The sequence below is a fragment of the Pelobates fuscus genome, chromosome 6 (genome assembly GCF_036172605.1).
Source record: "Pelobates fuscus isolate aPelFus1 chromosome 6, aPelFus1.pri, whole genome shotgun sequence".
NCBI lineage: Eukaryota > Metazoa > Chordata > Amphibia > Anura > Pelobatidae > Pelobates > Pelobates fuscus.
The window spans coordinates 229404861-229416326 of record NC_086322.1 but is presented as its reverse complement, the minus strand read 5'-3'; the positions used below and the strand labels follow the sequence as shown (position 1 = coordinate 229416326).

Genomic DNA, 11466 nt, shown 5'->3' with positions numbered 1-11466 from the left:
AGTCTTTTAGCCGATGCCCCTGCGGTGTTCGCTATTTGCTCTTGGACTCAGTCCGTTGCGAGGAGCAGCGTTGCGCGGTGTGTGTGGGGTGCTTCCCCCTCTTTGGGGTCGCTGGGTAGCCGGTTGTCTGCCACCCAGCGCCCATGGTCTTGTGGGGTCTTGGGTCTTTCTGAGTGAGCTGGTGCTGTGGGCACTGTGAGGTGATAGTGGGTTTTGCCGTTTGCCCCCTGCAGCTTTCTGCTTATGTGCCTGAGGTGTTTGTCGGGTTGTGTGGCTGCATAGGGTCCCACTCCGGTGCTTCAGTCGGTGCTTTGTACTCTTTCGCCGGTGAGGATGGCTTGTTTTGTTCACACCCAGTGTGGCTCTGGGCCCAGTTTGGGACCCCCTCAGTTGCGCCCTGGTCTGTTGCTCTTTAGGGCGAGGGGCTCTGTCTGCTTGTCTTGTTGTGGGTGAGTTAGCTGTTGTGCCGCCAGTTGGTGACTTTTGAGGCAGTTGTCTGATCTCTAGTCTAGCCCAGAACCGCTTGCAGATGGCCTCAAATCTGGTTTGAAAGTCAATTGCCCATTCGCTGGGGGTAAGTCGTGCATCTATGGCCTGGCCTTTTGTCTCATGTTTGTCAGCAGTCTGTAGGTGGGTACCTGCTTGCATCTGGCCTCCATGCTGTGCTTGCGTTGGTGAGGTTTGTTCGGGTGCGTCCGCCATCTTGGGAGACTCACCATCCCTACATCTTTTGCGCGGTAAACCAGCTGGGGCCTGCTTTGATGTCTGCTGCGGGGCGTAGGGGACCGGGATGACCCCCACCGGTCTATAGGGGGGGAACAGGGTCCCATGCTGAAAGTGGTCTCGCACTGTGGCCGAGGGAGAGCGTCCGTCTCTCCCGCGTTATCCGCGTGCGTTTTGCTTCAGATTAGGCCGTCGGGCCTATCCGCGGTTCCGTCAGGGTCAGTTGCAAGATTTGGGTGTCGATGTGTGCCCCCTCGGAAGCGGACCGGCCCCCGGGTCTCGGTGGGTTATTCTCGGCAGGCAGATTGTCGCTTAGGCGATGTTTATGAGCCGCGATGTCGGAGCCGTGAGAGAGCACGTCCGACCATCTTGGCTGCCAGGCACCGCCCCCTTTTCCAATTTTTTTATATTTTATTCATATTAAATTATGTTTCATACCTAAATATTTGATGTTAAATGAAAGCCCTGTTTCCCCTGAATAAAATTATATATAAGTGGGTGCACATAATATGAAGAGGCGAATTACGCCTGAACAGACATATAAAGCACAAATTCCAGTTTTTGTTTACATTTTGTTTTGATCACATGTACATTTGTCTCAGTCCTTAAAATAACTCATATCTGTGTACCATCCACTGGACTGCAACTAATATATGAGACTAATTGTTAGATCCTTTTTTTTTTTTTTTTTTTTTTAATAATTTTTAGAATAATGATTCATTTTATTTCATCCAATTGTGCTGATTTGTGCCTTACCCTGCACCTCACAGTCACCGGACCACCCCACCACTGCCAGCAGAGACAACAGAGGAAAGAGTTTTTCTCAAAAATAGGTAATAACAGAACGGATGGGGAATTCTTTACCTAAAGAGGTCTTTTTATCATACATTTTTTTAACACCATTTTTAAAAAATTGTTTTTATTTGTACAGAAATTAGCAAACGAAAAAGCAGCATTACGGATTTCTTCACGAAGGCATCCAATAAAAAATTACATGCTGATTCTGCAAGTTGCTCCACTCAGTCTGAGCCTTTGCTTCAGGCGGTGGTGTCCGCTGCAGAAACTACACCAGTCAGTGAACCGGCTGTAGTGGACAAGGTTACTGATGTAGCTGAAGATGCCGATGTCAGTGATAACATTCTTCCAGAATGTTGGGACCAGAATCAGTGGCTAGAATTAAAAAAAAAGTACCCTTGGCTGTTTGTAGACAATGGTCTTTTAGGGTGCAAAGTGTGTTGCGAGGTTAAACACCTTGGAGTGTCTGTTTCACAGGGTGTATCCATTTCTAAAGAATGGAGCACTGGTACAATTACACCATATGGCAAAACAAAAAAAGATGTGTTGACCTCACTACGTAAAAAAATCCACATACATAAGATTTCAGAAGCACATGTAAAGGCAGGAGATATCCAAGCAGTATCCAGAAAGGAGATTCTGCAATCCAATATTGCTGAACAGCAGAAGCATAAGTTTGCGTCCACTACTAAGGTATTTCGCACTGCTTACTTTTGTGCGAAAAAAAATCGCCCGTTCACAGACTTCAGAGATCTTATGAGCTTGCAGGTTGCAAATGGAGCTGACTTAGGATGTATTCTCCATAGTGAGTACACAGCAGCACAAATAATAGATTGCATTGCTAGTGAAATGAGAAAAAAGCTTTGCAAAGCAATTGTTGAGCAGACTCCAAAGATTTCTGTTTATATTGATGAGTCTACAACCGTGTTAATAGTTTATATTCGTGCCTCTGTTAACGGAAAAGACCCAGTCACTTTCTTTCTCGATTTGCTTGATTTGCCTAAAGCAGATGCACAGTCTATTGAAGCCACTCTTCTGGCTTGTCTTTTTAAATTTGGGTTCAGTAATGACTTTCTTGCCGAGAACTGGATTGGGGCTTGCAGCGATGGTGCAAGTGTAATGCTTGGAAGAAAGTCGGGTGTTCTGGAACGACTCAGTCAAAAATATCCAAAGATTGTGAAATGGCACTGCTTGTGTCATAGGCTTGAATTGTGCATTTCAGATACAATTGATTCTATTCCTGGTCTTCATCATGTAACATCATTTTTTGACTTGTAGTTGTATGCTGTGTATCATCAGTCACCAAAAAATCTGGCAGAGCTCTCAGAATGTGCAAAAGAATTAGAAGTGCAAATTCTTAAAATTGGAAAAGTTTTTTCAGTTAGATGGGTTGCTTCAAGCCAGAGAGCTATACGAGCAGTTTGGGAGTCATACCCTGCCCTACACAGTCATTTCTTGAAAGCAAGCTTAAGCTCAGCTCATAACAGTAAGCAGAAATCTGTATTTAGTGGCCTTAACAAGGTCTTGACATCAGTAGATTATCTGTTAAACCTTGCAGGGGTTGCGGATGCTGTTCAGGAAATGGGACTGTTATCTGAAGCTCTGCAAAGAGATGACATCACACTTCCACGAGCCTATCAGCTGATTAATCGTTCAGTTCGTGCCATTGAAAAAATGAAAGACATGCCTGGCAAACATCTGAAAGAAGCCATGGAATCGCTGGAGAAAGGGAATTTCAAAGGTGTGACCATCAATCCAGAGAGTACGAAAGGCCAAGTGAGGATAAATCTCCCTCAATTTTATCAAAGTTTGGTGGATAATTTACGCTCCAGACTCTTTGCTTTAACTGCGAGCAACAGACCTGCAGCTTCATCACAGTCAGGTGAATTTGAAACTCTTGTCTCTGAAATTGACATCCTGAATTCACAACACTGGCCAATCAATGTGGACAGTCCATGGTTTGAAGGTGAAGTGAAGATGGAGCAACTGTGCAAAAGATTCCGTCTCAGCTATGCATCCATCTGTGAAGGTTTCAGAGACTACATTGATAATGGTGGTGCAGAGATTCCTGAGAATCTAAAACCAGTGGTGACAGCAGTTAACAGTCTTCCAGTGACATCCGGTGATTGTGAAAGGGGCTTCAGTACAATGAATTTGGTGATGTCACCCATAAGGAGTGGGCTTGGCATTGAACGCCTGTCTTCTCTTTTGTTTATTAGTCTCATTGGGCCTCCTGTGCATTTATGGGATCCTTTACCATACGTCACAAAATGGCTGACCACACATCGCAGCGCAGATGATACTAAATCTCGAAAAGTTGATAATCTTGCACAGCAAGGGCAACGTTATTCCAGTTTGTGGGATATTTTCTAATGGGCTGTGTGTTTAGTTCTTATACACTATTTGTTTTAGAAATTCCCTGAAAGATCACCCATTGTGGTGATTATTCTGTTAGTATGACTAACAAGTTAACTCCCTCACAAACAACACCATTCACTTTATCACAGTTGTTAGAACTGTTCTATATTCATTTGTTTATTGCATAGCTAATTTAATTAGTTTCAACTGTTCTGTATATGTTGTTTGTGTAAACTGGCACTTTACAATAAATGTTGCACTGAATTTTCTGTGAAATATATATTTATTTGGGGGGGGGGGGGGGGGGGGAGAGAGTGGATCTTGGGTGAGTTCCCACACTTTTTCCCCAGGACTTGACCCCTGATTATATGCAATTCAAGCCTGTTAATTCTATGTTATAGCACGGTTACTACTAAGTGCAGTAAATCCACCAAACAAGTTAGAATCGTATACTACTTAAATGACTTTCTATTTAATGCTAACACCTGTTATTGCTGACTAAACTCATGTGAATTGTAAACTCATTAGGCTTATGTTCGCTATACAATGCTCAACTGTTCTTGTTTATCTTCTTAAAAAAAAAAAAAGAGGCAGATTTTGCTAGGAGTTATCTCCTATCTTTGTTTACCAAGCTTGTATGAAACTTACTACGACTCTGTAATGCCTGTCATGTATCCTTTCAATGCCTCAATAAAACAAAGAATTTAAAAAAAAAAAAACGTAATTTTCAGTTTCTTAGATATAGCTGTTTTTCTCTATATAATTTTATTCCCCTGCTTTCCCTCTCTGCCTCTCCCCTCGCTGTTTTTCCTTCACTGCACGATCGCGGATAGCTGCCGCGATCGCGCTTAACATTAGGTGCAGGGATTACCTCTGGGGGGATTCGTGTGGGGAGGTGGGAGCGGGTAGATCCGTTATTTTCTGTAGTTAGTGGCTGACGGCCGCGATCGCGGCTAACACCACGACCGCGGACCGCTCAGCATTTTGGCGCGAACGGCGGCCATCTTGGATCCCGCGGAAGACCGCGAGATCCAAGTCGGCCATCTTTGTTACTGGCAAACTGTCAATTCAAACGGTCGGCCATTTCATTTCATTCACACATCATTTAATCACATACAGCTTACATCATGTTGCTCTACATTTAAAGAGACAGGCAACTGGATATTTCTGACTGCAAACTTACTCAAGTTGATCTAAGGAAATACAATTGAAACAATACAATAATAAATATATTTAAAGAGACGCACTCTGATTCGATCAGTAGAAGTGTACTCTCCAGAGGTGACCCCTCTTAGCGGGGTGATCCCCCGCAAGCACACTGATTATTGTGATTAAAGGGGTGACCCCCCTGCACTGGGTGACCCCCAGGCGTGTGCTGACACTGCACCAAGCTGTAACAATTATTGGGGTGACCCCCCTATTCATAAGCTGCAGATATTAATACCGGCACCCTCCACATTACAACTCGGGTGACCCGTAAAAATCCTCCAGACAACGGAGGCGAAATCTAAGATAATAGATTTCCATTGGGCTATCATTATTGGAACACGTCCTAGAACTTTATCATCGGACGACACAGGCTGAACGAACTTCACCTGTTAATTTATGACCGCTCATCCCGGTCTCACAGAGGGTGACCCCTTCACAAGCCCAGGATTACAGCCAGTGGTGCAAAACGTACAGGACCGGTCTACGAACCGTTTGGGTCCATTTTTATACACTGGGGAACCCCAGTCGTAAGTGGAAGGCTGCAATATTCATTACCGTTTACTTTTCCAGTATTTCAGTAACTGACCCTGTCCTATCTCCCACAGACAGACCGTGGCATTATGAGTGAATCCTCTCAACCCACACAACCAGACATTCAGTCTATGATTAACTCTGCGGTAGCGGCCTCCATGGAGAAGGCTATAGCCAAATTATGGGCCCATAATTCAGGCGAGGATCCTGATGCCAAAGACCTGGAACGGTCTACAGGGGATCTGGTCTCATCCAAGAGACATTGGAAAGGTAATGGCCCAGCCCCACGAAAATCGAAGGGCAAGGCTCGACTGAAAAGGAGTCGCCAGGTGGAACGCCAAGACCCTTCTACCCTCCCACTATCATCTTCTGAGGAGGAAGAACATAACCCATCTCCTGCACTAGAGGTTATGGATGAACGGAAGGTGGAGGATTCACCGTCTGAGGAGGAAGACTGGTTGGATACACGCCAAGATGACCCTGGGTCGGACCCAAACGAAGACAGAGACACCCGTCATGGACTGAGGAAACCCCGCATTCAGGCAGACGGATCGGAAGACAGTGCGTTCCTGGATCCCCAGGGCACGCCGATGTTTGATCCGTGCACAATACGCCACCCAAGGTCGTCGGAGTGGGGTCTCCCGGACCATCTGGCCCAATTCATTCATTTTTGGTTACGACAGCCAATGGAAAGAGAAGTACGCGCAAGACTAAAGGCCGAATGTCCGAGACCCATACTTCCGGACAAGATTGCTCATACCCCAGAATTTGACACAACGGTAGTCTTGTTCATGTCAAGAGCAGGCCGCGACCCACGCAAAGGCATCGAGAAGGGCCTCAAAGCGTCACAAGATAAGCTTTTAGACATGCTAGGCCCACTAGCAAAGATGTTATATTTGGCCGATGACGCCCTCACTGGGGGCAGTACTCTAGATGCCCATGCAATCCGGGAATGGGCTCAACGGGCAATATGCATGTTGGGCAATACCAACGCAGCCCTATGTACAGAAAGATGCAAGGCCGCCCTGCTCAAAATGGACTCCAAACTGCTGGAGCTGGGGAAAAAGGAGCTGGGCCCGCAAGCCAACGCCCAATTGTTTGGGGAACCTTTCATTGGCGAATTGAAGAAGCACGTGAACCTCTTCACCACTTTGAGCAAAGCTCAAACTTCGATCAAACAAGTTTTCCGTAAACCCACAATATACAGGGGGGTTTTCGGCAGGGCTGGTCGCCAACGGGGCCGAGCAACCAGCCGCTTCTGGCCGACAGGCCCCAGAACCCACACGCAAGCCTTCTTCCCATCAAGACCACCGTTCACTAGAGGCACCTTCCGTCCCAGAGGGGCACGTACCCGCGGCTGCGGACGCATTAACTCAGGTGAGCACTCAAACACTAATACATTGCCATTCTCACTTAACTGCTTGCAGACTGTCTCTCTTTTCACAGAATTGGGAAAAGATTTCTTCAGACGCCTGGATCCTAAGAACGATCAGAGGCTACGAGATAGATTTTACGGACATGCCATCCCAAGCACGCCATCCACAACCAATAAGAATATCAGCGGAACACACCAAGCTCATAGACGAAGAGATTCAAGTCTTATTCCTCAAAGGAGCGGTCGAATTCGCTCCGGACGACGCGGGATTCATCAGCAATAGGTTTGTGGTCCAGAAAAAGACGGGAGACTACCGACCCGTCATCAACCTACGAGACCTCAATGCATTCGTAGCCTACAGACACTTCAAAATGGAAGGCATTCATCTCCTCAGGGATCTACTACTGGATCACGACTGGTTCACCCGCTTGGATTTAAAAGACGCCTATCTGTCAGTCCCGATGGCCCAGTCCAGCTGGCCATTCCTTCGTTTCCACTGGAGAGGTCGCACATGTCAATTCACATGTCTCCCGTTCGGACTCAGTTCCGCTCCTTGGTGCTTCACAAAACTACTCAAGCCGGCAGTGGCGCATTTACGGACATTGGGTACTCGATGTCTAATTTACCTAGACGACATTCTGATATTCTGCGACAGCGAATCCAAACTTCAATCTCAAACGAAATCTGTAGTGCACTTTCTGGAATCTTTAGGCTTCATAGTGAACAAAGAGAAGTCGTCACTCTCCCCGTCAAGAACTATCCAATTTCTCGGATTCGAGATAGACTCAGTGTCATGCACGCTGCGCCTTCCCAAGTCGAAGATCGCGAACATTCGGAAGGAGATACAACGTTTTCTACGAAGAGACATGGTCCCTCTGAGGCTCCTGGCCAGAATAGTAGGTCTGCTGTCATCCTCCATACAAGCGATCTTCCCGGGACCCCTTCACTACCGGGCCATGCAGAGGTTGAAAGCTCTCCATCTCAGACGGGGACACTCGTACGATCAAGAAATCGAATTTACTGCGGAGGTACGGACGGAACTCCGATGGTGGCTCCTACACATGGAAGCTTGGAACGGCAGAGCCATCTTCGGTCCGAACCCGGATTTTGTTGTGGAATCGGACGCCAGCCTATGGGGTTGGGGAGCCCACTGCGCGCACGCATCCACGGGGGGACCATGGTCGGAAGAAGAAAAACAACTTCACATCAACTGCCTGGAACTGATAGCCGGTTCCTTCGCTATCCGCAGCCTGGCCAAGAACATGTCCGATTGTTGCATACTTCTACGTATGGACAACATATCGGCGGTTCAGTACGTGAATCACCTGGGGGGAGCCAGGTCACGGGCCTTGACAGAAGCTACCAAGGACATATATCGTTTCTGTCTTCCATGCAACATAACGCTCAGAGCAGAGTATTTACCAGGTCTCAACAATCTGACAGCGGACTGGTTTTCACGTCACTGGCGGGACAACAGCGATTGGCGACTGAATTCAACGATCTTCGACATGGTGAGAACACTCAGGGGACCGCTCCACATAGACCTTTTCGCATCACGCACGGATGCACAACTGCCAAGGTATTACAGCTGGCTACCAGATCCGCAGAGCGAGGCGGTAGACGCGTTCCTACAACGCTGGCCATCGGTAGGAGCTTACGCCTTCCCACCTTTTTCGATGCTGGCAAGGGTACTACACAAACTACGGATGTCCAGAACATCGTTGATACTAGTAACACCACTGTGGAGAAGCCAAGCGTGGTTCCCGGACCTACTAGCATTATCACAGGACCGTCCACTGGTACTACCAACCTTTCCAACGATTCTAACGAACCCGGGTTCGGAACCTCATCCCTTAATAATGCAGGACCATCTAGAATTAGTAGTCTGGACTCTTTCAGGGGATCCTGGGCAGTCCCAGATCTATCGCAAACAACTAAAGACCTCCTATGGGACTCATGGGCACCGGGTACAAGACGAAGCTACATGGCAGCATGGAATGTATGGGACCGCTGGTGTTTGGGACGGTGTCTTGATCCCTTTACAGCACCTGTCTCAGCCATATTAAATTTCCTTTTCTCCTATTAATGTTACTTGCTCCGCTATCTCAGCAGCGCACATCCCTATCAATGGTACCCCAGTGGGACAAGACGCATTAGTGTGCAGGCTGTTACGGGGCATAAAATTAGCCAGACCACCAGCTCCGAAATATCAAAGTCTATGGGATGTAGACGTGGTTATTCACTTCATTAGGGACTGGCCTGATAACACGGCCAATTGACAATTGACAGCCAAGCTCACTTTGTTGTTATGTTTAGTATCATTTCGTCGGGTTTCGGATGTTCATGCATTCGACGTAGATGGGTTCTCTATAACCCCCGTCGGTGTACCGTTTTTGATTTCACGCAGGACTAAGACGGATTCCAAATCCGTGTCCTACCCTTTTTTTCCGACGGTTCCTCGTCTTTGTGTCATCGATACACTGCTTAGGTATGTTGAGGTGACGGTGCCTTCGCGGGCTTCGGGATCCGGACAATTATTAATTTCATACACCAAACCTCACAAACCAGTTACTACAACTACATTAGCCAGGTGGATAAGATGGTTACTATCATTAGCAGGAATTGACACTAGTTTTGGGGCCCATTCAGTCAGGGGGGCAGCGGCATCTAGGGCCTTTTTGACGGGAGCCTCTTTGACCGATATTTTACGTACTGCGGATTGGACACGGGAAAATACCTTCAGGGTATTTTATTTTCGCCAACCATCGCACGCGTCCTTTGCGTTTTTACCACAGCGTTAAAAATGCAAAATAGGAAGCCTCCTGTCATGTAATAAAATTGTAGATTATGCTAACGTAGTGTACAGATAATCTTAATTTTAATAATGACAGAAGGCGAGTATTTTCCCTCCACTCTTTCTCCTGCCCTATACTCTTGGGTGGTTGTTAGGGTGTCCACTGGTAAGTATTACGCGAGGGACACATACTGTAGAATGACGGTAAAAACTGAACCATAGGACACTTCACATGACGATAGCTTACCGACACAACACTCTCAGGTTATAATTGTATCATACGATAGATCAGGTTACATTATTCATCAATAAAATGTTTACAGTATTTCATGTGGACAGCTTAAAGAAGATGTGGTGTATGGACAACAGTTGTTTTCCACAACCTTTCACTTGTTTCGATGTTTTTCAGCTTGACATCACATGGTAGAAGGGAAAATCAGTTGCACAGTTATCCTGCAAGTTATCAAGTTTTTATGGTTCAAGTTTCTTCAATACATCATTGCAAGTTTTCTCCGGGCATGGATACATCAAAGAAAGAGGAAATGGAGAGCCTGTCAGGGACTGATATACTAGATGCTGGACTCTGATTGGTTAAAACTTTTCTTTTGATTGATTGACTTGTGCTGCTGGAGGCATAAAGTAAAGAAAGTTTATGCAAAATGCTCGCCTCCTGTCATTATTAAAATTAAGATTATCTGTACACTATGTTAGCATAATCTATAATTATTGACTAAGAGCAAGCCTCAGTCACTATACCTACCTATTTATCTATGTAGCCGTGTATCTATCTATCTATCTACCTATCTATCTCTATCTGTCTGTCTGTTGCAATTGTGTAATCAAACCATCTGTAAGTGTCATCTAGCTACCATGCAACTATCTACTCTGTTCACTTCCCCACCTAATCTAATCTTGCTAATCCATTTTACGTCATACAATATGTCTATCTAATTTATCTATGTCATGTATGCATCCAGTCCAGTTTAAGTAAAAACACTCTTTCCCCATACCAATTCTATTTCAATTAAGGTGTTATGGGGCACGGAGATCACATGCACAGCCTTACCTTACAGTGTTAAACGCTCTTCAAATGGTTTAATGCTGAATTTCTTTCACCAGGCGCCATGCAACCTTCACTCTCCATTTCTTAGCTGCTCAGCTATTAGGGAAGCATTTAGCTTGGATAGGCAGTGGTAGGCAGCTGACAGTGTCAGCTGCATGGCGGAAATGTTTTTTTACAGTCTTATGCATGAACTTTAAAAAAAAATGTTTTTTAATAAAATGTAAAATGTAATATATATATATATATATATATTTCTATCCTCTGCTGTGCAATGAAGAGATGTGCAAGACACGTAGAGGTCCAAATAACCCTCTAAGTGGTGCCCCACTATAAAACCAATATCACTTGAAAATATTTTTTTAAATATAAAAAAGTTAATAGTATAATAAGGTGTCTGTATAAAATATAATTTTTTCCCCTTTAATTTTTTCACAAAATTTCATTTATATCTTTGTATTACATTTTGAACATGATATTCTATTTATTGACATTAGTGGTCGATGCTTTGGAATTCATTACTGAGCAATTCCCGAGACATCCAGCACAAACTCTGGGAGAATTCTGTGATGTCGGTGATAATTTGATTCAGTTGGAATTCATTTTTTTAAAACAATTCTG

The 11466-nt window shown here is 45.4% G+C and overlaps 1 protein-coding gene across 1 annotated transcript; it reads left to right on the top strand.

Annotated features, from left to right (window-relative positions):
* The first annotated feature begins 1058 nt into the window (after nucleotides 1-1058).
* Nucleotides 1059-3891, top strand: LOC134566137 (E3 SUMO-protein ligase KIAA1586-like). The gene is made up of 4 exons (XM_063425842.1): nucleotides 1059-1069; nucleotides 1432-1556; nucleotides 1655-2694; nucleotides 2797-3891. Exons 1-4 carry the CDS (start codon nucleotides 1059-1061, stop codon nucleotides 3889-3891), a joined length of 2271 nt encoding a protein of 756 aa, XP_063281912.1.
* Nucleotides 3892-11466: the final 7575 nt, after the last annotated feature.

What these genes read in the sequence shown, in the direction of transcription:
- LOC134566137 (XM_063425842.1), top strand. An exon ending in AGAGTTTTTCTCAAAAATAG is followed by an intron (nt 1,557 to 1,654) that starts GTAATAACAGAA and finishes TTATTTGTACAG; the next exon opens with AAATTAGCAAACGAAAAAGC. An exon ending in GTCAAAAATATCCAAAGATT is followed by an intron (nt 2,695 to 2,796) that starts GTGAAATGGCAC and finishes TTTGACTTGTAG; the next exon opens with TTGTATGCTGTGTATCATCA.